The sequence below is a fragment of the Colossoma macropomum genome, unplaced genomic scaffold (genome assembly GCF_904425465.1).
Source record: "Colossoma macropomum unplaced genomic scaffold, Colossoma_macropomum, whole genome shotgun sequence".
In the NCBI taxonomy this organism is placed as follows: Eukaryota; Metazoa; Chordata; class Actinopteri; order Characiformes; family Serrasalmidae; genus Colossoma; species Colossoma macropomum.
The window spans coordinates 42,671,561-42,697,520 of record NW_023494784.1 but is presented as its reverse complement, the minus strand read 5'-3'; the positions used below and the strand labels follow the sequence as shown (position 1 = coordinate 42,697,520).

Here is a 25,960-nt window from a genome sequence, read left to right as displayed (position 1 = left end):
CGGCAGCATCAGCTTCAAGGTAGCAAGTCTTTCAAATGTACTTCAAATAGCAAGTCTTTCATTATAGAAGTGCTTTCAGTCTGATGGACGGAATGAAGCGCTACATGCAGTAAATGTGCTGTTTAAAATAAAAAGGCAAAACAACTTAAAACAGGTTGGCTAGCAAAAAAAAAAGCTTTTATAGCAAATATGTTAGCTATCATAGCTAAAATTATCAGCTAATGCAGCTGAAGTTTTAGTAAGATACAGATCACATTCTCCTAAGACTCATTAAGTTTCAGCAGGATTAGTCATTGTGCTAGTTAGCTATATAACATGCTATATAACCTTTCAAGTTGTTTTGCCTCTTTCCTTAAAAATGTAACACTTCAGTTCTTTCCTTCAGGCTGAAAGTTTCCCAGAATGAACGGCTCTTTTTTGAAGCAATGTCAAAGTGTCAACTGACAAGCATGCCGTGCACCCGTCCCCCAGGCCCTGATGACCGCCACGAGAGCCGGCAGGAGGGCAGGGCCCGAACCCCAAACACCGCCAAGGGATGCGAGTGATGGCGGGATGAGGATGTCAGCCGCCAAAGAGGAGGGGAACGACAACTACTGCCTCCTGTTCCGCAGCGAGGCCGCTAGACTACACCTGATGTTCGAACCAGGCAGCCGAGCTGGGGAGCGGGGCGGTGATGGAGAGGCGGAGAAACAAGCGGAGAGTGAACAGAGAGAGACAGAGGGACAGGCAGCAAGAAAGACTGACGAGCTGAAAAGTTCAAGTGGGGAAAAAGGCCTGAAAAGTCCAGTTTTGAAGCCACTGTAAAGTGTCTGGCTTTTGATTTGAGTTGTTTTTGTTTGTTTGGAGTGAAAGTAAAGTTAAAATGGCTGCTGTAGATGTTTTTCCTGCCTCCAGCATCCTTCCTGAGCCTGGCGTTGCACAGGCCAGCAAGTTTGTTAGTAGGGATTTACTTTTGTAGAACGCGGTAAAAATTAAAACAAGAACCGAAAGCTTCATTTCTTGGTTTTGAATATGCGGTGAAAACAGAAATGCATAAAGAGTTGAAGTAAAATCACACACTCTATGTGACATTCACTACTCGTCTATTCCAGCGGACAGATGTACTGTTTACTTGATAATTTCGTTAGTCGACCCAAATTTAGACAACTGGTAGTTACAATTTGATGATGTCACATTGTTCTGACTTTATGAGGGAACAAGAAACATTTGAACGCACCAAGAAACTCATGGGAAATCTAATGAGGGGCCACTCACAGTCCATAGGCGGAGTTTAAATCCAGGCTGGTGATTTGCTGAGGCGGCTCTCCATCCACCCATAACAACTGCACCACAAGCTCCGCCTGGTAACCGGGGGGCATCCGTATCACACGGTCCTTTACCCTGAGAGAAAACCAGCATTTATATTCATAAAACACAACCAAGTTTACCAACACGTGTCTGCTTTACCTGGAACTTCCATCTATTCAAGGCTTGTTCTCGATCTCAGTTCTTTGCCAGCCTGCTAAACTGAACAAATCCCGATTCAAATGGACCAACTTTGGAAAGTTGATTAGAATAAGAGGTAATGCTTTATTTGGATGGTCCACTGTAGATGCTTTGTAAATGCTCAGTGATATAAGTAATATTCAACTAAATATCCATTAAAAGCAACATTCAGTGTGAAAGAGTTTATTAAATCAATTCCTAGCCCTAAACCTAACCCTAACTTTAATCTCAGGGCAAAACCTACATCTACTCCTAACCCTAACCATAATGTTGTTGTTAATCCACTGACCATCACCAGAAAGTTTGTTAATGATCTGTCGACCATCTATAGGTGACCATCCAAATAAAGTGTGACAGAATAATATTCAATTCAGTCGATTTTTTATTTAATTAAAATTTTGGGGTTTTCAAATGTAAAATAAAAAACAAGCATGGTGTATTGTTTTGTACGTATTCTATATTTATTGTATTGTATGGTATTTATTCTACATTTAACCACTGTGTAAATAGCTCCTCTCGTTCTTCCATTTGTGTATTCAGTGTATTTGCTATGTGGCAAAATGACAGATTTAATGATGTAATAATTCATCTTCTAAAGAATTATACTCAAATTATATTGATTTGAAATGTGCTGAAATTTGAGATTTAGTGATACACTGAATCGTTTCCTAAAGCATCATAATATGACTGAATCAAATCAAATCAAATCAAATCAAATGTTGCTGAAATTTGACATATTTGTGGTGCACTGAATCATTTCCTAAATAACTGTAATTTAACTGAATCAAATCAGATTGAATCATATTGTCTTGAAATCTGAGATTTTGTAAAGGATTGAATTATTTCCTAAAGAATCATAATTGAAGTGAATGAAATCAAATCAAATCAAACGTTTCCAAGATTTGAGATTCTGTGATGCACTGAATCATTTACTAAAGAATCATAATCAAATCGAATCAAATCAAATTAAATTACATCAAATGTTGCTGAAATCTAAAATTTAGTGATACATTGAATCATTTCCCAAATAATCATAATCAAATGAATTCGAATCAAATGTTGCTGAAATTTCAGATTCATAACTGTTATAAAGCTGGTGTGGAGTCGAACGAGTTGTTGTGTCCGGTGCAGAAGCAGTATCTGACCTGAGGCAGGGGATGCTGTCCCTCACACTGTCCGGCGTGCTGCTGCGTGGGCTGGAGGGCTGCGGCTGGGGCGAGTGACCGCCCAGGTCCGTCACACACACCGTGTTCTCTGTGTCCGACGGGGAGATTACGTCCTCCATCTCACACTGCAGACGCACCTCCAGAGACTGGAGGAGGAGAACACCAGCACACCAAGAGACCACATACATGAGTACCGTCCAGCTCACGCTCTCCTTCAGCTACAGTTACAAACAACACACACTGCCTGTCCGAAGTTTGGGGACACCTCACTTTTCACCACACCACAGTGTTTTAATACAAATGTGGGTTTTTGATAACTAATCAAGGGGCTGATCTACTTTTTTGACCTACTGTGAATTGCTGGTAAAAAGTCGTCATGATTTACTAAGTATATGCAAACGTCCAATAGCATCCATAGAAACATCAAGGGTGGGTGGGTGTTGGGGGGTGTTTCTCTCTTTTGCCTCATTGCATATCATTCAAAAAATTAAACTAACATTAAAAAAACAAGTGTCTCCAAACATAGTAACAGGAGAGGGCAAAATGTTCTTAACTTTAAATGGGAGCTAATGTGAAGAGATTTTAGTCCAAATATATTTGGAGCACTTCTATTGGTCCATTCATGATGGAATCTTCACACAATGTAAAGGACAGCTGCTGTGCTCAAATCATATAGATAAAAAATGAAAAAATTCAGATTTTTTAAAAAAAATGAAAAAAATCAGATTTTTATTGGAAAAAAACAGCGATATACATTTATAAGAGTTTCCCTCTCAAAGAGCAAAATACTGGGAGGAGATTATTACAATGAAGCATTTAATTTTACCATTTAACAAGCAAATACTATGATATTAAATACTGATTTTTTCGATTGTAAAACTTTGTAATATTACATGTTGAACACATCCTCTAGAGAACACTTCTGCACATTTGAGTGCACAATTCCTGTTTATTTGATCATTTTAACATACTGAAAAAAAAAACAGTAAAAGTAAATGTTTTATTTTTTCCAATAAAAACTTAGCACAACAATAAAAATTGTGCAATAAGTTTGCAGAAAAATGCCATATTTAATGCGTTCTCTGTAGAGGATGTGTTAACTTTATTTTGACTTAGAAAATCAACAAAACATCATTCGGCCAGGGGTGTTTAAACTTTTGCATACTACTGTAGTATGTCAAAATAATGGCTTATAATCTCGAAACAACTGCACTTTCTCTTTATTTTATCATAACAAGTGACAATATTGAGAAAGTTAGCCGTTATTCAGACATAATAAGTCATTATTTTGACTTATTATTAGAACCACCATGAACAGTCATGACACTGAGGCAGTGTAAACAAGTTCTCTGGAGCAGTAGGTTTGGTTGATGCAGGAGAAACGCCACCTGCCCACATGCTGAGTGCCAACTGTAAAGTTTGGCTGAGGTGGAATAATAAGCTGGGGCTGGTTTTCATTGTTTGCTTTGGGCCCCTTAGTTCCACTGCAGGGAAACCTTTATGCTACAGTGTACAATCACAGTCCAGGGTGTTGTCTGCTTCTAACAAAACAAAAACCAAGGCATAACCAAACATACGTTCAGAATATCGATGTTTTTAATGAGAACTACACAAAAAAAAGCTTCTAAGAATCTCCAAACATACACCACACACTCATGTTCTGACCGTGATGCTGGTGTTGGCGTCGTGTTTGCTGAAGCGGTACAGGATGACGTGGGCGCTGATTCCCACCACGCAGAAGACGCGGCTCTGAGGGCACCAGCTGACCATCTGGACGGCGTAGGGGTCTTCCTCCACCAGCTCCGCACTGCGGCCCACCTCTCCGCCCTTCGGCTTCTCAAACACCTTTGACGTCTTCAGCTTATAGAGCATCTGCAGCGTGACTGACGGGGAGAAGTGGTTATTCCTGCTTTATAAATATTTATAAACACTGTTATTGTTCATCAGTAGATTATAGATAGATAGACTATAGATTCTATCATTAACTTACATTCAACTAAATATATATTAAATATTATACCATTCGTATTATCACTAAACTTAACCTTTCATACACTACATGGCCAAAAGTATGTGGACAACCCTTCTGTTTTCATGGTGCAAAAATTCAGTGTGCCATATGTGTTGGTTCATGAAATTTCTGCTCTGCTAGAGCTGCCCTGGTCAACTGTAAGTGCTTTTATTGTGAAGTGGACACATGTAGGACCATCTCACAACATCTGTGAAGCAGTGGGCCACAGAAGCTCACAGAACAGGACCACCAAGGCCTCGATTACTGAATTCCAAACTGCCTCTGGAAGCAAAGTCAGCACAAGAACTGTTCATCGGGACCTTCAACGATTGCTTTGTGCTTGCTGAGCAGATGCACACAAACTTAAGACCACCATGTGCGATGCTGAGCATCAGTGGGATTGACTGGAAGCACTGGGGTCTGAAGCTAGGCTGCCTGCCCGCATGCCGAGAGCCGACTGTAAAGTTTGGCTGAGGAGGAATAATGAGTCTGAGGCTGTTTTTCAATGTTTGATTTGGGCCCCTCAGTTCCAGTAAAGGGAAATCGTAATGCTACAGTGTATCACAATCTAGAGATCTGTAGGCTTCTAACTTTGTGGAGCAGTTTGAGAAAGACCCTTTCATGTTTTAGCATGACAATTTCTCCATGCACATAGCAAGCTTCATAAAGAGCTGACCTTGTTGACCTCTGTTTTACGGCACCTTTTAAACACTATACTTCACTGTATAGTTAGTAGATAGAGCTATACCCAGTTTGCGTGATTAGCTGGGTGTTTCGAGTGTTTATAAACAGCTTATATCAGTGTTCATATGATAAAATAATACATTTTATGAGTTGTACTGAAGTCTCAAACTAAATTGATGGACATTTGTTCCATTTATAACACTGTTATGAAGCATTAAATGGGAATTATAAAGCAGAGGCCTAGTTAAGAGCTCCACATATCAGTTCTATGAAATTGTATGCTTCATAACAGTGTTATAAATGGGACAAATGTCTGTCACACTGCTTTAATGCCCCTTACGTCAAAACAATGCCATTTACTACATAGAAAATCTTATGTCTTGACTTAAGTGTTGCTTTTTAAGTATGTTATTCAATGCTTATGAATGTGTTATGAAGTCCCTGTGCATGCAGCCTTCAAATGAAGTGCTACCATGCTACAGCCATCTGTGGCTGAGAGTCCAAGAGAGCACAACTGGCCTCGCTCTCTGAGTGGGTAGGATGGCCCCTCCTTCTCCCCCCATCACTAGCGCGATGTTAGTCAGCGCAGGTGTCTGTTAGCTGACATAACAGCCTGTGCTGGCTTTCACCCTCCTAGCGCTGGTGGTATCATGTGACTGTGGGAGTCCTAACTAGTGGGTGGAACTGGACGTGACTAAAGTGGGGAGAAAATTGGGGAAAAAATCTACCAGCTACCACTTTAGTAAAGTTAACGTTAATTGTAGGCCCTATCAAGACTTTGAGTGTTCTCAAGCACGTACACCTGGCCCACAGTGACTAATGCTCCGTCTCTTAAAATAGCTTAGCTCTTTTAAAAAGTTGCTGTCTGGAGATCCAGCAGGAGGGCGCTGAAATGGATTGTGAGGAAATGTTAAAGAAGGGAGTGATCTTATATTGTTTGCTATGAGTTTTTAAGGAGAAGAACAGCTTTAAAAGGTTTGATACGAAGCGTAAGAGTAGCGTTTGACTAACAGAGAGAGGCCGTATTGGACGTTTTAAAGGGTAAAGCACTTACTGGCTGTGGCGTCCCAAAACTTTATCGATCCGTCTGCGTGTCTGCACAAAGTGGAGGTAAAGAAGAAGGACAAAGAGTTAGTGAACGAGTGCGAGTGAGTGCAGAACAGTCAGAATGATGGCAAAAGAGAGGAGGAGAGAGCGAGAGGCGGAGGGAGAGAGCAGCATGCAGCACAGTCAATATTACTATTGAATTAAAGTTACGAAATGTGATCCATTTACCAATAAAGCAGACCGCGAGCGCACATCTGAGACTTTATTGACTTCATGTGAAAACAAAAAAAATCTATAGACAGTTTGAAATAAGCTGATCTTTACCAGGGAGGCCCGTGTGGATGTGTGCAGTCAGCCAGTTTATGTGTTTGTGTGCAGAATGAGGTGATATTCTTCCTCATACTTAACACTTAGAAGTTTCAGCTGTCAGCTGATGTGCAGGGTGTAGTTAAATCTGAATCATTTCTGACTCGTATCTTATAGAAATGAGTGGAGAAACGGTGTGGAAAGTGATTCTAATCTTTCAGTTCACATCACATTTGCGCTTTGAGATAATTCTGATTTGAATTTTATGAAATGTTCCGTCATGTTTTTGTCATTTTTTGACATTAGAACGTAGAAAATTCTCATTCTATAATTATGTATAGGACTGTGCAAAAGTCAGAGACCGTTATTCGTTCTAAAAACATCTACATTGTACACTCACTGTCCACTTTATCAGCTCCACTGACCACATAGGAGCACTTTGTAGTTCTACAATTACAGACTGTAGTCCATCTGTTTCTCTGTACCCTGTTCTTCAGTGGTCAGGACCCCCATGGACCCTCACAGAGCAGGTACTATTTGGGTGGTGGATCATTCTCAGCACTGCAGTAACACTGACGTGGTGGTGGTGTGTTAGTGTGTGTTGCGCTGGTCTGAGTGGATCAGACACAGCAGTGCTGCTGGAGTTTTAAACACTGTGTCCACTCACTGTCCACTCTATTAGACAACCCTACCTTGTCAGTCCACCTTGTAGATGTAAAGTCGGAGACGATAGCTCATCTGCTGCTGCACAGTTTGTATTGGTCATCCTCTAGTCCTTCATCAGTGGTCACAGGACGCTGCCCACAGGACTCTGTTGGCTGGATATTTTTGGTTGGTGGACTATTCTCAGTCCAGCAGTGACACTAAGGTGTTTAAAAACTCCAGCAGCACTGCTGTGTCTGATCCACTCAGACCAGCACAACACACACTAACACACCACCACCATGTCAGTGTTACTGCAGTGCTGAGAATGACCCACCACCCAAATAGTACCTGCTCTGTGGGGGTCCTGACCACTGAAGAACAGGGTGCAGAGAAACAGATGAACTACAGTCTGTAACTGTAGAACTTTAAAGTGCTTCTATATGGTCAGTGGAGCTGATAAAATGGACAATGAAAGTAGAAACAAGGAGGTGGACTTAATGAAGTGGGAGGACAGTGTGTATATACATGCCTTATATACAAAAAAACAGTGGACTGACCACCCTAGAGTCCAGACCTCGACATCATTGAATGTGTTTAGAATTACTTGGATGGTAAGATATAAATAATATTGCAACCAACTTCTAAGACGGAACTTTGGAGGTGGGCTTTTGAAAAACTGAAAGTGAGTCTCCTGAAAAGAACAGAAGCTGTAATAAAGGCAAAATGTGGACACTTTAAATACTGAACAATCTGAAATGTTATTGCTTTGGTGTAATTTTCTGCTTTCTGATGCCAAAAAATGAATAACTGGCGGTTTAGACTAGAAACAAAATAAATAAAGGGTCTCTGAGGTTTGCACAACACTATACTGCAGCAAAACAACAGTAATAAGTTTACACTCTCAGCAAAAAGGCTTCTATGTAGTACCAAACAGATCCAATGGCTTTCCCATCATAGATAAGAACCATTTAACCATGCAAGGAAACATTTATGCGTTCAAATGGCTCTTTGGACCATCACGGTTCTATATAACTGCTACCTTTACCAAAGAACCCCTTTTTTATGGGTTATAATGCAGTGGCTGGGGTCTCTATGCATGTACAAACTTACCCTGTTATAATGATCTCGGGATACGTCTGAGAGCCGATTGTCCACGTCCCTCCACTAACAGGCCACTCCTGAGAAACAAATAACAAACTGCGTCCACATCAGTGCAATTAACAAACAAATTGCCCGGCTGTGAAATAAAGCCAGCCATGCAGGGCAATTACAGAACACCAGATTACAACACAGCCATGAGGCAGAGAAAATGAATAGCTCCTAATAATAAACTAACTTTATAAAACAGATAGTTCTGGTGAAACCTGATTGGTTGGAGCACAGATGAAACACCTTAAGTTACTCAGTATATACATCATATATTAGTGGAATTCTGTATCAATACATCAAGTTTAGAAATATATTTTCTATCTTATATTTGTATTGGTTGTTAGTTTTTTCCTTTGAGGTCAACTTATGATGTTTGTGTAGTTTTATCTACCAAATACATAATGTCTTTTTTATTTTATGACCATTTTCCAGCCTCTCTTTATCCCTTAGAATTAAGGAGGTGTTTTTTGTTACTGTGTCTTTTAGGCTGGTATATGTAAATGAGCTCTGTTCTGATTGGATGCCCTGTATTGTGCCTCATTCAGAAAGCAGTCTGGGCTGAAACACTCCTTATAACTTCAGCATGAATGGGCGGAGCTGAAGTGCTATAAGCTGTATAGGTGTTTATTTGTTAATGTCTTGGTTGTTGCTTGTTTGCCTCTACATCTAAATTGTGACACAATAATATATTTTGACACTTGAAAAACTTTACATCCAACATCAAACAACATCGTTTTCAGTGTTGTGGACCCTATAAAAACATCACGTTGTTTATAGATGGCTTATTTGACTGTTATGTTGCTTGGCAACCATAGCCTACTGTTAATGATCTACATTGCTTGGCAGAAGAATTGGATATTGTGATTCTTATCAATAATAAATTAAACTGAATATTGAAAGTTGGTGCATTTTATCAAACTGTGTTGTTTCGCTGTTTTAAAAAAGCAGAAAAACAAACAAACAAACAAACAAAAAGCCAAAATATGTATTACATTTCTTGAAAAAGGTTCTTTGGGGCAATGCCATAGAAGAAAAAACTACTTTTGGTTCCCTAAGGAACCTTTCAACAGGTGGTTCTTTGGAATACTATAGTTTAAGCACTATGTGAACAGTTCTTTAGGAAACCCAAAGTGGTTCTCTTCTCGCACTGTTCCAACCTTATGTGAGCCAGAGCTTTAGCTGAGCCCGGCCTACCTTGTGGCTGTAGCCGGTCTTTTTGTGCTTTGCCCCAATGGAGTAGAGCACAGGGATGATGTCAGGTGGGCAGTCAGCAAAGTAAACCGTGCAGGTGACCGGAGACTCGTGGACGTCCATGGGATAAGGGTTCTCAAAGATGGGGAAACTGAAAAAAAATATAAACGAAAAACGTTAGCCATAATTCCTTAAACCCCCTTACACTGTTAGAAATAAAGGTTCTGTTCAGGTACATATTCCGTTCATCAAGGTCCAAACAGTGTAAATGTTCCCTCAAAGATTCAACAGTGGTTTTAAGGTCTGATTGTGAACCTTAAATAAGTTTCTCCAGGTGAAAAGTTCATATTTGTACCTTTTCATAACCGAATGTTTTAAAACAGAACAGTAAAATAAAAGCCTGGAGGCGAGACGGGGTGTGTGGAGTCAGTACAGCTTAGAACATATCATTTCAGTGGATTATGGTTCAGTTATGTTCCCTGACTAAAGGTACTGAGATGGACCCTTGAGGGTCCCACCCCAGTGACAAGAGGGGCACTGCCCCAGAGACAGTTTACTACCTTTATTTCTGAGAGTGTACGTGACCAGGGGCCCAAAGTTTAATTACACACTTCTATAACCTAAGAATAGCTCAGACAGTTTGTATTGAAGTCCCTATAATTACTGAATAATAAGCTGTAGTGTGTAATAAGCCTGGGATTTTAAGGGGTTAAACAACCCTAAAAGCTCCCTAATGTGTGGTCAGTGATCCATTTTTTGTCACCTTTAACTGATTAAACTCTGCCCTTAAAGAAGTGGGTGAGTGTGAATGTCCAGTGGTCATAGCAACATGGATCAGCATGTGGAACTGCAGCTTTCTGTGAGCTACTATGTTTCCTATCGCTGTGTAAAAGAAGCTCCACTGCTTTTATTGATGGATGCAGTACGAGAGTTTCTGAGTGCACACATTCAGAATGGAGTCCACATTGCTTTACAAATGCTTATTACTAATTTATTTCATACGAGGACCAATAAAAGGCAGCTAAAGTGATGTATCTTCCTGTTCATGTGTCTTCTTGAACAAAAAGGTCTAAAATCTTTGAATCTTCAGCACTACATAGGGAACAGTAACTATCTTATTTATATGTTGGATGAGTATCCACAAACGTGTGTATGTATAGTGTAGTTTCAGGTGGGTGATCTCAGCGATAGGAAACTTTCAACCCACCATTTGGGACTAAGGAGGTAAAAGGAAAGCTGAGTTTACCCCTGACAGTCCATTTAAAAGAGAACAAAATCAGGTGAACTTTGAAGCTTGAAAATGTTTTTAACATGTAAGCTTTATTTCTGCTTAATGTTGTCCTCAGAGTGGCCTTGCCGCAAAGTAAACATTTGATGTGAAACTGGCAACCGTCTCTAGAGTGACTTAAAAACATCCACAGTTCTGGGTCGACCTTGCCTCCATCTTTGAATAATGACACTGACTGACAAAGCTGTATGTTCATATATGAACTCATTCCATCCCATTCTAAATCCATAGGCATTAATATGGAGCTGGTCCCCCTTTGCAGCTGTAACAGCCTCCACTCTTCTGGGAAGCTTCTACAAGATGTTGGAGAGTGTCTGTGGGAATTTCTGCCCATTCATCCAGAAGAGCATTTGTGAGGTCAGACACTGATGTTGGACGAGAGGGCCTGACTCACAATCTCCGTTCTAGTTCATCCCAAAGGTGTGTGATGGGGTTGAGGTCAGGGCTCTGTGAGGGCCAGTCAAGTTCTTCCTCACCAAACTCACCCAGTCAGGCCTTTATGGAGCTGCTTAGTCATGCTGGAACAGAAAAGGTTCTTCCCCAAACTGTTCCCACAAAGTTGGAAGCATAGAATTGTCCTAAATGTCTTGGTGCTGAAGCATTAAGATTTCCCTTCAGTGGAACTAAGGGTTCTGGACCAACCCCTGAAAAACAGGCCCATATCATCATCCCTCCTCCACCCAACTCACAAGCTGGCACAGTGCAGTCAGGCAGGTAACGTTCTCCTGGCATTCGCCAAACCCAGACTCGTCCATCAGACTGACAGATAGAGAAGCTGATTCATCACTACACAGAATACATTTCACTGCTCCAGAGTCCAGTGGTGGCGCTTTACACCCCTCCATACAACGCTTTCCATTGTGCTTGGTGACGTAAGGCTTGCATGCAGCTGCTCAGTCATGGAAACCATGAAGCTCCTGCTGCAGTTTTTGTGCTGATGTTGATGCCAGTGGAGGTTTGAACTCTGCAGTTATTGGTTCAGCAGAGTGTTGGTGACTTTTATGCTCTATGCTCCTCAGTGCTCGGCGACAAGCTCTGTAACTTTACCTGGTCTGACACTTCGTAGCTGAGTTGCTGTGGTTCCTAAACACTTCCACTTTGTAATAAAACCACTCACAGTTGATCGTGGAACATCTAGTAGTGAAAAAATTTAGCAAACTGACTTGCTGCAATGGTGACATCCTATTAGAGCACCACGCCTGAATCCAGTGAGCTTTTTAGACCCATTCTTTCACTAATGTGTGTAAAGGTAAACTGCATGGCTGGGTGCTTGATTTTATACACCTGTGGCAATAGGACTGAATGAAACACCTGAATTCAGTGATTAAGAGGTGAGTCTCTATGTAATAATAATATGTCCCATATGTTTTATAGATATGTAGGTACCCCTATGAACGAATTTGGCTGATGAGTCTAAATTTTAGATCTCTGGAAGTGACAGCTGACATCTTGTATGCTAATGAGTACTATCAAATCTGAATACATTACAACGCCCCCTAGAAAACTTTTGATTATTAAGAAATTCATTCTACAGCAGGATAACAACCCCAAGTGCACTGCAGAGGCAATCAAGATGTATTTATCAAACAAAGAAGCTGCTGGTGTCCCCAGAATAATGGACTGACCACCCCAGAGTCCAGACCTCAACATCAGTGAACGTGTTTGGAAGTAGAAAATGCTAAACAAACTTCTATGACTGAAGTTTGGAGGTGGGCAAAAAGTCTCCTGAAAAGAACAGAAGCTGCAATAAATTCTGAAAAAAAATATATTTTGTGTTTGAGGCTTCTGTTAAATATGTCTTCTGATTTTTTCCTGAAAATGTTCCTAAAAAATGAATAATGTAATGTACTTAAGGGCTGTTTTGACTAGAAATTAAAATAACTGATAGGTGGGTCTCTGACTTTTGATAGTTTTGTAATAATAATGTTCCAGATATAGATTATCCATATGTAGACTCCTCTATGTAATAATAATGTGTCCCATATGTAACACATATATATGTAGGTTGCCTTGTTTTTTCACCCCTGAAACCGTATGAAAACAAACACTCACGCACACACACACCTGTGTCCTGGGTGTTGAGAGGTGTTACTGCAGGGCAGAGACACTGTTATCTGTGGTGTGAAGTGTGTGTGTGTGTGTGTGTGTGTGTGTGTGTGTGTGTGTGTACTTACTTGCTCTGTGTGAGATCCACTACAATGAAATCTTTCTCCAACAGCACCACCACAGCGTACGGCTCCTGCACCTCTGTTACAACACAAACACGGCGCTCTGACTGTGGTGTTTAAAGCTTTAACACATTTAGAAAAGATTGATCAGCATGTTGTTAACATTATATTAACACTGTTAACGTCTGTCCCCCTAAAATCGGTCACCCCTAATTTTCAGCCACTTCTGAACATCACATATTCCACTTACTGCATTTGGTAGACACTCTTCACCAGAGCAACTTACAATTCAATCATTTTTACACAGGTTGGTGAAGGTAGTGTTGGGAGTCTTACCCAAGAACTCTTATTGGTGTAGTGTAGGGTGCTTACCCAGGTGGGGATTGAACCCCAGTCTACAGCATAGAAGGCAGAGGTGTTACCCACTACACTACACCAAACACCACACCTCTTTACTCCCCAATCGCTGTGAGGAAATTCATAAACGAAAGCACTCACCTTAGTAGGCCTTTTAAACTTTAGTCTTGCAAGAAATCACAACGTCATTATTGAAAAAAGTATTTTCTTTGAAAGTCTAACGAGTCTTGGACATTAATCCGCACATATACCTCCTGAAAACATTAATGTGGGTGAGTAAAGTAGTTTAATTTATTTATGGGTAGCTTAGATAATTGTACATGAGCATAATCATATGCTTGTGTTGTGACACTGAAACCAAACTTCTGGCTTTAAGTCATTCTGTAATGAGATAGTATGAGTTAGGGAGAGAGATAAGAGAAAAGAGAGAGAGAGGGAGAGAGATAAGAGAAAAGAGAGAGGGAGAGAGATAAGAGAGAGAGAGGGAGAGAGATGAGAGAAAAGAGAGAGAAAGGGAGAAAGATGAGAGAAAAGAGAGAGAGGGGGAGAGAGATGAGAGGGAGAGAGAGAGAGAGGGAGAGAGATAAGGGAAAAGAGAGAGAGGGAGAGAGATGAGAGAAAAGAGAGAGAGAGAGGGAGAGAGATAAGAGAGACAGAGAGAGATGAGAGGGGGAGAGAGAGAGAGAGGGAGAGAGATAAGAGAAGAGAGAGAGAGAGGGAGAGAGATGCAAGTAAAGAGAGAGAGAGGGAGAGAGATGAGAGTAAAGGAGAGAGGGAGCAAGATGAGAGAAAAGGGAGAGAGAGGGGGAGAGAGATGAGAGAAAAGGGAGAGAGATGAGAGAAAATGGAAAGAGAGGGAGAGAGATGAGAGAAAAGGGAGAGAGAGGGAGAGAGATGAGAGAAAAGAAAGAGAAAGAGGGAGAGAGATGAGAGAAAAGGAGAGAGAGAGAGAATGACGGAGAGATAAGAGACAAGGAGAGAGAGATAGAAAGAGAGAGAGAGTGAGAGGAAGAGAAGAGAAAAGAGAGAGAAAGAGAAAGAGAGGGAGAGAGATGAGAGAAAAGGAGAAAGTGAGATAACAGAAAACAACATAGATAAAGAGAGAGAAAGAGAGAAAGACAGAAGAGAAAAGAGAGAGAAAGAAAGAACAGAACCGAAAAGTAGAGCGAGAGAGACAGAGATAAATCAGAGAGAGAGAGAGAGAGAGAGAGAGAAAGAGAGAGAGTTAATCTGGCTCAGGATTGATTGAAGGAGAAAAACGTCTCTTCTTCACTTTTCATTTACTCGCATTTCATCACAGTCAAACCTCTGAAATGTAAACTTTACAGGAGAAAGAAAAACACTATTAACATTCTTAATGGGGCTGTCGCTGTTGATCAAATTCATACTGAGTAATATTCAGACAATTTCAATGAATAATTGAGCAATTAGGGTTTTTAAAACGAGCCCAACAATAATTTAAAAACCTGTTGAATTTGAGTTCTAATCTGGTTTTTATTAAACGTCACACAGTGACAGGATCTCTCCACCACTGTGTGCGTTTAAACTACTGGACAAATCAGGAGAGAGAGTAGATCATGTGATAAGCGATCGTTAATTTATTGACAGTATCATTATTTAGTGAAATGTTTTTCTGACTTACAGATTGTTTTTCGGTTGCAAGATAGTCGCTATAGTGACCCTACATGCTTAACATCCCTGCTGATCCATGCAGTTTCACTACTATGGCTTTTCTTGAGCTCTGTGCTCGGATTCGGCTCCTTCAGTTTTGGGGCTGCCAATGACCCAGTGCCCCCTGTAGAGCCCCCTAGCAACTATGAACGTCATATTCATTGCATGTGGCAGCTTGGTTATGTCCATTGGACTGAAGGCTGAGGGTTTTTTAACCGAAGAATGTAATAAGATGTTACCGTTGAGATACGGCGTTTCACACAGCACAGTGAACTCCACGATTGGGTGGTCCATCTCCAGCACCGTGATGGCCTTTCCGTGCATGATGGTCAGAGTGGGTCTGCGTCCAGCTTTATCGTACGACAGACCTCCAGAGAAGATCACAAAGGGCTCACTGAGGGAGAGAGAGAGAGAGAAAGAGAGAGGGAAACAGAGTGAGTAAGAGAGAGAGAAAGAGAACAGAGAGAGAGGTAGGGAGAGAGACACAGAGAGAGAGACAGAAAGAGAGAGAGAGAGAGAGAGAGAGAGAAAGAGAGAGAGACAGAGAGAAAGGGAGAGAACAAGGCAGAGAGTGAAGCAGAGAGATAAGAGAAAAGGAGAGAGAGTGAGAGAGATAGAGAAGCGAAAAAGAGAGCGAGAGAGAATAAGGGATAGAGTGAGGGAGAGAGATAAGAAAAAAGAAGAGAAAGCAAGAGAAAGAAAGAAGAGAAAAAAGAGAGAAGACAGACAGAGACATAGGAAGAAACAGAGAGAGTGAGGAACGGAGAAAAAATAATAAAAGAGAAAAAAAAGAAAAAAAATGAAAGACAGATAAGCCAGGAAAAGAGAGACAAAGAGAAAGAAAGAGAGAGATAAGAGAGAAAAGAGAGAGAGAGTTCATTTAGCTCAGGATGGATTAAAAGAGAAAAATGGCTATTTTTCCTTTAATTTACATCCATTTACATTTCATTTGCATTTCATCACAGTCGTACCTCTGAAATGTAAACTTTACAGGAGGAAGGAAAATGCTGAGGCTCTTAATGGGGCTGTTACTAATGATGATATTCATAATTGAGTAATATTCCTATTATTTTACTGATTACCTGAATAGTCAAACGGGCCAAACAATAAAAATGAACTTAATAAATTGAATAATAAACCACGCAGGGCTTTTCAGGATTTCCAAATACATTACTGGTAAAAGATAAATTAGAAAGCCTTTAAAAAGACTTTGATTAATAAATATAAAACACTAGATGGTAAATAATGCAGATAAATGAATGAGTCCCTCAGTTTAAGGCCACCACACAGCGCCATGTTGAATGCATAGCAGATACAGTATGAGGTGCTGCTATACCACACAGTGTGTTGCAGTGACAGTGACAAACATCAAGATGAAGTACATTTTTACACTCTACTCATACAAATCTAACGCAATAAAACTTTGAACATCATTTATCACGCTTGGAGTCGGTTTACTAGCTCTTCACTAAGTCCAGCTGAAAGACACAAGGTGAAAAGTTGTTTATCTAAATACTGGCTGCCTGTCTCTGTGTAAACTTCACACCTACTGTGATCTACTGTGGCTTCTATTTCACGTAATACTGGCAAAATGCTGAGCGGTTTACATGCACTTGAGTAATCAGATAATGTCAAACTCCAGGTCTACATGAGTCAGACAGTAATCACATTTCTGCTTTGCAACCAGCCAATAAACTCACAGAAGAAGACGTGACGTAAAACTCGAAACTTCATGAGGGGCTTTTTTTTTAAACATTGCGCCACTTTACCTGAAAATATGAATGCACATCATCTAGAAGATGAAGAATACTTAAATCTTTCATTTTGTCAAGCATGTATTTGGTTTCAGCGTCACTCCAAAAGTGTTTTGCCGCGTCTCGCGGCGACGCTGCTCGCTTATTTCCGGTACCGCAGTCTTTTTTCGCACATGCTCAGACTGAGAAATCAGAAAGAAATCAGAGTAAGAGTTCACATGCACTGAGAAATCTGATTACTGAGCTAAAATCCAGCCTCCTTATCAGATTTCTTAATCAGATTTCTAGACCTTACTCTGATGAGTGAGCTGTTTACACAACCATTTGAATAATCAGATAACTGCAGAAATCCGATGTGATACAGTAAGAAGAAGAAGAAGTAAGAAGAATTTAAAACCTGCATTATTATCATGCAAACTGATATCTAATGACTGCTGATTCATTGAGAATGTAAATTTTATCAATTTTTTATCAATTTTTTTCAAGTAATCAGGTTTAATTGTGACAATTCTGTGCAAAATAGCCATTAAAAAGCCACTTAAAACTCACTTAAAGCTGCAGCTCAGCACTATAGGCAATAAACAAACGTGTCCAAAATTTATGTTAATTATTTCTGGCTCGTAGATCATTGATACAGGCAGAGAAATGGTGTGGAAATCGCAGATTCTATACTTTCAATCAATACCACATTCCTGTTTGTGAGTAGAAGAGGAGATATTATATTATGATTTGAATTTAATGAAAAGTTATGTTATGTACACTCCTGTTTTGCAGAAAAAAATCAGTCTTTACATTTTTACCATAGTTTTGTAATTCTGTAACACTGAAAACGTCGAAAGTGGGAACCTGTAGCTAAAGATAGACAGTAATAGCTCTAGAGCTGTAAGGGTTAACAGTCAGTGTATTTTAAGTGAGTAACTGATACTGTAACCACATAGGTCAACACGTCAATCTGAATATGTTATTTGAAATGCACAAACCACCAACAATCAATACTGTGCCCGCCCAACAGCGGCAATGAAACCAAACCACTGCTTACAGTTACCCTCGCCACAACTGACCACATGCTGAAGATCTGGGTTACTGTAGAATTATAATAGAAGTCAATGAGCAGGTAATGAAGCCTATAGTTATTAGTCATTTTGATATATTATTGAAATCTAATTATGTAATAACATTGTTATACCAAATGGCTTATTTGTTGAAATTTTAAAGATGTTTTTCATTTAAAAAGCATTGCTATAGCAGTGTTATAGCAACAATAATGGACAAAATGAGCTCAGTCATAGTGTACTTATTACTTTCAGTGGTTCAGTAACATTACTTTCATTATGTGAATGCATAGAGCTTTACAATGAAGGCTCTGGAGCTAGCGCTTCACTTTCCTATTGATTTCATTAATTTGCTACTGGTTGATCTGGCCATAGCTCTCTTGCCAGCATTGTCCAGTGTGGTTAAAGTATCCCTTTAAAAACTTTTAAAAACTGTATTTGAACAAGAGGGTTATAATTGTGGATTCTATCCAGCTGGGCTTCAGTCTGCTCTACTACAGATGGGGCAAAATAGGCAAATGTGTTCACAGCATAAAAAAATCAGTGCCATTAAAAATTTAACATGCTAACTTTAATATTTGTAGATTAATTACACAAACATGGTATTGTATTTACATTCAGTTTATATTTTAGAGGTTCAAGTCTGCACTTCTGAGTAGACACAATGACTTTTCATCAAATTCAAAACGTACAAAACCAGATTCATAAAACTTGGCAGTATCAGTGCTACACCAAGAAAAATGTATGGCACAGTAAATAAGAGCTATTCATAAAGTCACTGTGGTGGTGATCAGCGAGTTGGCGTATTTTTGACACTGCAGTATTTTCACCGGTGTCCTAGACAAGAGCCAATCAAAATCCACATGCAAATGAAGCCATACATATTAAAGACCCTCCAAGTGAAGCTTTGGTCGGCTGCCAAAATGAATACAATGAAAGAAATGAAAAAAACTAAGAAAACCAAAATTCTCAGAAACAGAGCTACGAATTTTAAAGGAAGAAAATGGCAATTACAAGTAAACTGTAAGAGATATAATTAGATATAATTATATCTCTATAATTTGAATTCCATTTCAGCAGGAAAGATTTTATTTCTCATTAGTAAGAATTCAAGCTTTTTTCCCATTTTATTATAAATTTAGTAACAACTTTTACTAACAGAAATTAAAATTTTGTACATTTTGAAAAACATTTTGTCACATAATTAAACATTAAACTGACATGCTGAAATTCACAGTGCTACAACAGCTTGTCTTTATCTCAGAAATTCAATTTACACACAAACCTTAATTTCCAACTAGTAAATATTTAATTTTTGATATCATGAATTCAATTTGCATGTGTAAAAATGAACATTCCACTAGTAAATATTACATTTTGACTAGCAAAAATGAATTTGTGACAGTAAAATGCCATTTCATATGTGTAAATTGAATTTCTTTGTAACATTCAATGTAAATTGATAAATAGGATTAAAAGCTAAAACCGCTTGCAAGAAAATATAACAAATACAACTTTTAAGAATTGGAAATTTTTGTCACATAATTAAAAATTAAATCGACAAGTTGAAATTCAGATTGCTACAAGAGCTTCTATTTCCTACTTTTCTTGATCTCAGGAATTCAATTTACACACCCAAACCTTAATTTCCAACTAATAAAATTACATTTCTTCTATCATGGTTTGAATTTGCATGAGTGAAAATTAAAATTCCACTAGTAAATATTATATTTTGACCATTAAAATTAATTTGTCATAGTAAAATGCCATTTTCAAGTGTAAATTGAATTTCTTCCTAAAATTCAATGTAAATTGAAAAATACAATTGAAAGCTAAAACTGCTTGCAATGAAATCAATTAGAACATGTAATTAGAATCTCAACATGTCAAATTAATCCATTACTCCACAGCTAAACCTACTTTCCATTCAGACGATGTTGTTTATGGATGAACTTGTTACCATCTTGATATTTTACTCTTATATCATAGTAAATCTGGCAGTGTGGTTTATGAATGTGGCCCAAATTCTCCTCTTACTTACAAACATAAATGTGAAAGATTAGAATCTAAACTTTTGACAAAATTTCATCACTTGTTTCAGTGAAGCATCTGCCCACTGACTTCTGCTAAACATAACTTCTGAGTTCGCAATTTTTCTGTTTATTTCCAAGTAAAGAAAACTTCTTGTCCGTGTTAATCGACCATACGCCAAAGATGATCCAGACAGAGATTATGCTGAAAAATGCTTCAGTGTCCCTTTAAGACTGTGAACCTGCCTCGTTAAACCGCAGTCACAGAGGTAATTTCATCTGTATCTGCCATCTAGCAGCTTAATATGACCATGAACTCATCTCATAAGCCCTGTTGATAAGAGGCCTGACATTTCCCACAGCACATGTGCACGGTTAACGTGGCCGGGTGGCCTTTCCAATTCACGCTTTCTATGAAACCAGGACCTCTTTCCTATAATTGGTCTGCTAAAAGCCCCATAAGACGGAAAAGAAGGAAAACTGAACTTTCCTCAATTTTACAGTCCACTGCTTTTGTCATGTCACGAAAACCGAGACATTTGAATTTATTCGCCTATTCAGACTACAGCTGTATGACTACTGCAGTTTAGCCCCGCCCCTTCACACCGATTTTTAAGGAGCGTTTCAGCCTGGATTGCTTTCTGAATGAGGCTCAAGACAGGACAGCCAATCAGAGCAGAGCTTACTATCATTATTATTGTTTTTCTCTTTTTTCGTATTTTTCTGCCGGATTTTTGTCCGCTAACTCCTGCTGCAGTTTTGAGATATCAACACCATTCCAGTGTTCGGTCTGATTGGGAATGTAGTGCTTTTATACAGCCTTCTGATCCAACAAACGGTTTTCGTGCAATCTTCGTTAAATTCAGAGTTTTTTTGTCATAGCAGTCCTCTATGTGTCTAGCAACCACATGGGATACTATTCTCGCGTTTCGAGTGATGTCACACTGCATTTTGATGACCGAATCAGGGAGTGACTGAGCTGCACGATGCCTTCAATTTGCTGTGCTTTGTGAATGATTCACCTGCAAGACGCGACAGAAGCAGAGAGATGAGAGACACACAGACCTTTAATTCAGTGTTTCCACTCCAGGCTTGGAGCCTCTGCACTGTATAGTTCAGTGTTTCTCTCTGCTGTTCACCTCGTTCAGCTCAAGAAGGGATTAATTAGCTAATAATATCAGTTATTTTAACCAGGAAACCACAGTTATGCAGTGCAGGGGTTGCAGGACTGGAGCTGAACTCTGAACTAACTGCACTAGCAAACTTACAGAATCACATCTGTCGGAACACGACGTCGTTTTCCGACCCACGACATTCAGTCTGATATTTAACGCTTATGTTTCTCCATTCAAACGTCATTTAAATCTCCAGAAACAGAGAGTAAAGTAAAAATACTGTCTGTCTGCAGCTCCGTTAGGGGGACGACTGTTTATCTCTCGGCTGTTAACATCAGCTACAGTTATCTAAAGGCCAGCATTGATCACATCTGTGTTAATTAGCTGATGTTGTTACCCTCCTATGATGACAGAGTGTTTTCTCCTCTTTATGCAACACCATGGAATCCTTTACCCACCCTGACATGAAGAGCTGGTGGGCTTCTGTGCTTTTAAATGCTTTGAGAGACTCTCCAGAATAGGGAGAGGGGCTGAGTATGAGATGAATATAAATGTCAGGAAAACAAATTTGGTAGCTTTTCCGTCAGTATAAGTGGGACCAGGAGTTCAGAGGGGAAACTGTATAAGGATGTCAGGATTCTCTTCCAAAGTGAGGAGAGTAATTTCAGCCATCTTTCACCTCTAGTTACATTCGTGCGGAGCAGCGAGGGCCAGGAATTCCGTCCCAAATATGGCGGCCACAACAGAAACATCACGTGACTGTAAACCCTAGGAAAGCAACCACCTAGCAACACCTCAGCACCCACCTGGAATTCCACAGCAACTACTTATTAACACACCATAGCAACCGCCTGGCAACACCTTAGCACCTAGCTGTGCAATCACTCTGCAATTTCTTCGGGAAATGCACTATTCTAGTTTACATATATCAGCCTATATATCAGGCACAGTGACCAAAAAGCCTGTTTAATTCTCAGGGATAAAAAAACCTCAGGGGAAAATAAATTATCACTGATTTTGGTATATAAACCCATTCAAATGCTGTGAGTGGACCTCACATGAAGAAATGCATGAGACTGGCCCTTTAAAGATAAAAGCCCAGCTTTTTAAAATGGCAGCATAAACACAGTAGAATCAAAAAGCAGCACAGCACAATCAGAAAAGCTATTCAAGCAGAAGAGCATGAAAATTTGGACGTGCAGTCACTCGCTAGCAACCAAACACCGGAACAGAAAGAACAAGCAATCAAAGACGGAGAGCGATCAGACGATTGTTCCTGATTTGTTTACAGAGACGGAAAAAAACAAGCTTTCAAACCCGAGTGGGGAATTTTTTATGCATTTTGATGAGATTAAACAGCAGGAAGAGTCTCACATGCTTAGCAAAAAGGGTTCTGTACAGCCCCCCAGCCCCCTCCAACCCCTCATAACACCCCAACCCCCCCACCAAACAACAAAAAAAAGGTTTCGTGTCTTAGAACAACAGTGGAACTCTTTTTGGTGCTACATAGAACCAACAGAACATATTTTGTAAATGGATATTTAAAGAGCTATACTCTAATGTAACTATACATATTAATAACAACAACAACAGACAGCAAAATGATAATGTTGCTATTACTACTACCACTACTACTACTGCTAATAATGATAATAATAATAAAGAAACGCATGAGGAACCTCTTTGTCTACGAATGTAGGTAAAAATCCCCCAGTGAACCTCTAGAACTACATTACCCAGCATTCAAAGCACAAGGTCCACTTGTGTAAAAAAACAGTGTATAACAGTGTAAAAATGCATCAGCGCATCAAGTCTGCAGTCCTTTCATGGTCAAAAATTCCTATGCTATATTTTTTACACGTAAAATCCAAAAAAGTATATTGTCTTCTACTGTGTTAAAACTAATCAAATGACATGAAATGAGAGATTTTATGGTGCACTGAACCGTTTCATAATCGAATCCAAATGAATCGTGATCAAATCTGAGATTTCATTATGAATTGAACTGATTTTCTAAAGATTTGTATTTAAATTATGATGCACTGAATCATTTTCTAAAAAAACTATAAATGAATCAAACTGAATCATTGCAAACATTGAGAATGATGCACTGAATCGTTCCCAAAGAATTGAAATTGAATCGCTCAGAGGTTTGCAGCGCTGGGTGTTTAGTGTCTGAAAGGAGTGTTTGTGTGTGTGTGCGCGTGTGCGTGTGGATGTGCGTGTGTGTGTGTGTGTGTGTGCGTGCACGTGTGCATGTGTTTGCGTGTGTGTGTGTGTGTGTGTGTGTGCGTGCACGTGTGCATGTGTTTGCGTGTGTGTGTGTGTGTGTGTGCGTGTGCACGTGTGCGTGTGTGTGCATGTGTGTGTGCATGTGGGTGTGCGTGTGTGTGTGTGCTCACCTGTTTCTGCAGGTCTTGTACTCCACTTTAAGAATTGGTTTACATGATTCTTTCCTGCCGTCTCTTTGAGATTTACCTGAAACAAACAAAAAACTTTCATATAATATGTCCTACTTGTAAGTATCTATAATGTATGTAATAGTAATATGTCTCATTTGTAATATATGTATATGTGCAAGTATTTATGTGTAACAACAATGTCCAATTTGTATTGTACTTCATATATGCCAGTATCTGTACGTACACACACACACACACACACACACACACACACACACACACATATCATCAAAACCGCTTATCCTTCTGGGTTTGGGGGGGTGCTGGAGCCTATCCCAGCTGTCATTGGGCTGAAGGCTCAGGATACACCCTGGGCAGGTCGCCAGTTCATCGCAGGACAGACAGACAGACAGACACGCACACACACATTCACACTAATTTAGCGTGTCCAGTTGGCCTAACAGCATGTCTTTGGGAGGAGAGTCACGCAGACACGGGGAAAACATACAAACTCCACACAGAAAGGACCCGAGCATCAAACCCAGGCCCTTCTTGCTGTAGATATATAGATATATAGATATAGATATAGATATATAGATATAGATATATAGATATATATATATATAGATACATTCATACATATATATAATCTATATATCTATATCTATATATCTATCTATCTATATATATAATAGTCTCTAAATGTAATAAGAATGTCTCATATGTATTATATATAAATCGCTGTTATCAGAACTTATAATGTAAGTCAATGGAACCAGACTTTTTTTCGTCCATGTCATTTTAGGCCATTTCTTTTGGTCCATTCATCATGAAATTTACCCACAGTGTAAAGACCAGCATGTGTTTTCAAATTATGTCAAAAACTAAAAAACGAGATACGTTTCTCCAAAAATGGAGATACGAGGTTTTGTTCAGACAATATGCAAATCCTTTTATGTCATAATAATGTCCCACATGTGTTATACATACACAAGTCCCTATATGTAATATGTTCCATATGTTTTATGTATGTGTATGTACATATATGTAAAAAAAATATGCCCCATATGTATTATATATGTTTAAGAATGTGGTTTAAATTGAGTCACGGTGAAGTGTCAGGTTATTAAATCATTTTCTGAAGAATCAGAATTGAATTTTGTATGTATAAGCATATAAATGTAATAATAATGTGTGTATGTATATGTACACATAGTAAGAACTGACTAACCCTAATCGTAAGCCCAGCCTCAATCTTAACCTCGGGAGCCAATAGGAAATGGTTTAGCTTTTTCAGTTTTGAAAAAAAATGACACACTGAGTTCTGGTAAAAAGCACTTTATAAAGTCAGCAGCTTATGTTGGTCTTGTATGTAAAACTGTTCTTCTCTAGTTTTACTACAAAAACTATTTTGTCTTGCAAACACACACACACTTCCCGTCCTCCTCCAGGCTCGGCTCAGTGTCCATTCTAGCTGTGGGTAGTGGCGAGGCGGCCGTGCAGGCGCTCCGAATGAATAAATTATTAGAAGATGACTCATGTATGAAGTTGGCCACGGCTAATCTCTCTGTGTGCGTGTTACTAGTGTGACTCCACTCTAAAATGAATGAGACATCAGAGCAGTGATCTAACTGCCAACTAATTCACTTTCCTAGCCCATCAAATTGATTACAGCTGTATGCAAAATTTGGGAACCCTGACCGAAGGACTTATTCTGTTGATTTTTTAAATACAAATGACTGCAACAAACTTCTTAAAACATAACAGCTTTCCACAAAAGTTAATGCACACTTATGTTATATTTCATTCACTTAAAAACAAAAGAATGATTAGTAATACGGGCATGTGCAAAAATGTGGACACCCTATGAAGTCAGTACTCAGTAACATCCTCTTGGGTAGAGCTCACAGCCTGCAAAAGCTTTTGTTAGCCAGCTAGGAGTCTTTCTGTTATTGTTTTAGGAATTTTCACCCACTCCTCCTCCTTTGAAACGACATTAAACGGAGATAATACAGTGGTTATCATAATGTTTTAACGTAGTGTTTTTCTTTGGTCACTTGCGCAGCCATCTTGCAGTTTTTTCTTTTTATCTTTTCTACGTTTGGAGGGCCATGTAGGCCTAACACTTCGCCCTGCCCCTGCATCTCAACAAATTAGGACACCCTAACCCAAGGTGTGAATGTGCAAAAAAAATTATATATATATACATATATCCATCCATCCATCATCTAAACCGCTTATCCTTCTGGGTCACGGTGGGGTGCTGGAGCCTATCCCAGCTGTCATTGGGCGGAAGGCAGGATACACCCTGGACAGGTCGCCAGTCCATCGCAGGGCAGACAGACAGACATACACATTCACACAAACACTCACACCTAGGGGCAATTTAGTGTGTCCAATCAGCCTGACTGCATGTTTTTGGAATATGGGAAGAAACCG

The 25,960-nt window shown here is 39.5% G+C and overlaps 1 protein-coding gene across 1 annotated transcript in view; it reads right to left on the bottom strand.

The window, feature by feature from the left end:
- stxbp5l (syntaxin binding protein 5-like) overlaps positions 1-25,960 on the bottom strand; it is a 262,054-nt gene that overhangs the window by 74,275 nt on the left and 161,819 nt on the right. The window contains exons 9-17 of the mRNA XM_036571863.1: positions 23,522-23,597; positions 15,408-15,562; positions 13,147-13,219; positions 9,688-9,835; positions 8,455-8,522; positions 6,401-6,441; positions 4,317-4,534; positions 2,631-2,797; positions 1,255-1,380 (exon numbers count right to left, since the gene is read on the bottom strand). Of these exons, the coding sequence (XP_036427756.1) occupies positions 1,255-1,380; positions 2,631-2,797; positions 4,317-4,534; positions 6,401-6,441; positions 8,455-8,522; positions 9,688-9,835; positions 13,147-13,219; positions 15,408-15,562; positions 23,522-23,597 (1,072 nt within the window). The remainder of the gene's footprint in view (positions 1-1,254; positions 1,381-2,630; positions 2,798-4,316; positions 4,535-6,400; positions 6,442-8,454; positions 8,523-9,687; positions 9,836-13,146; positions 13,220-15,407; positions 15,563-23,521; positions 23,598-25,960) is intronic.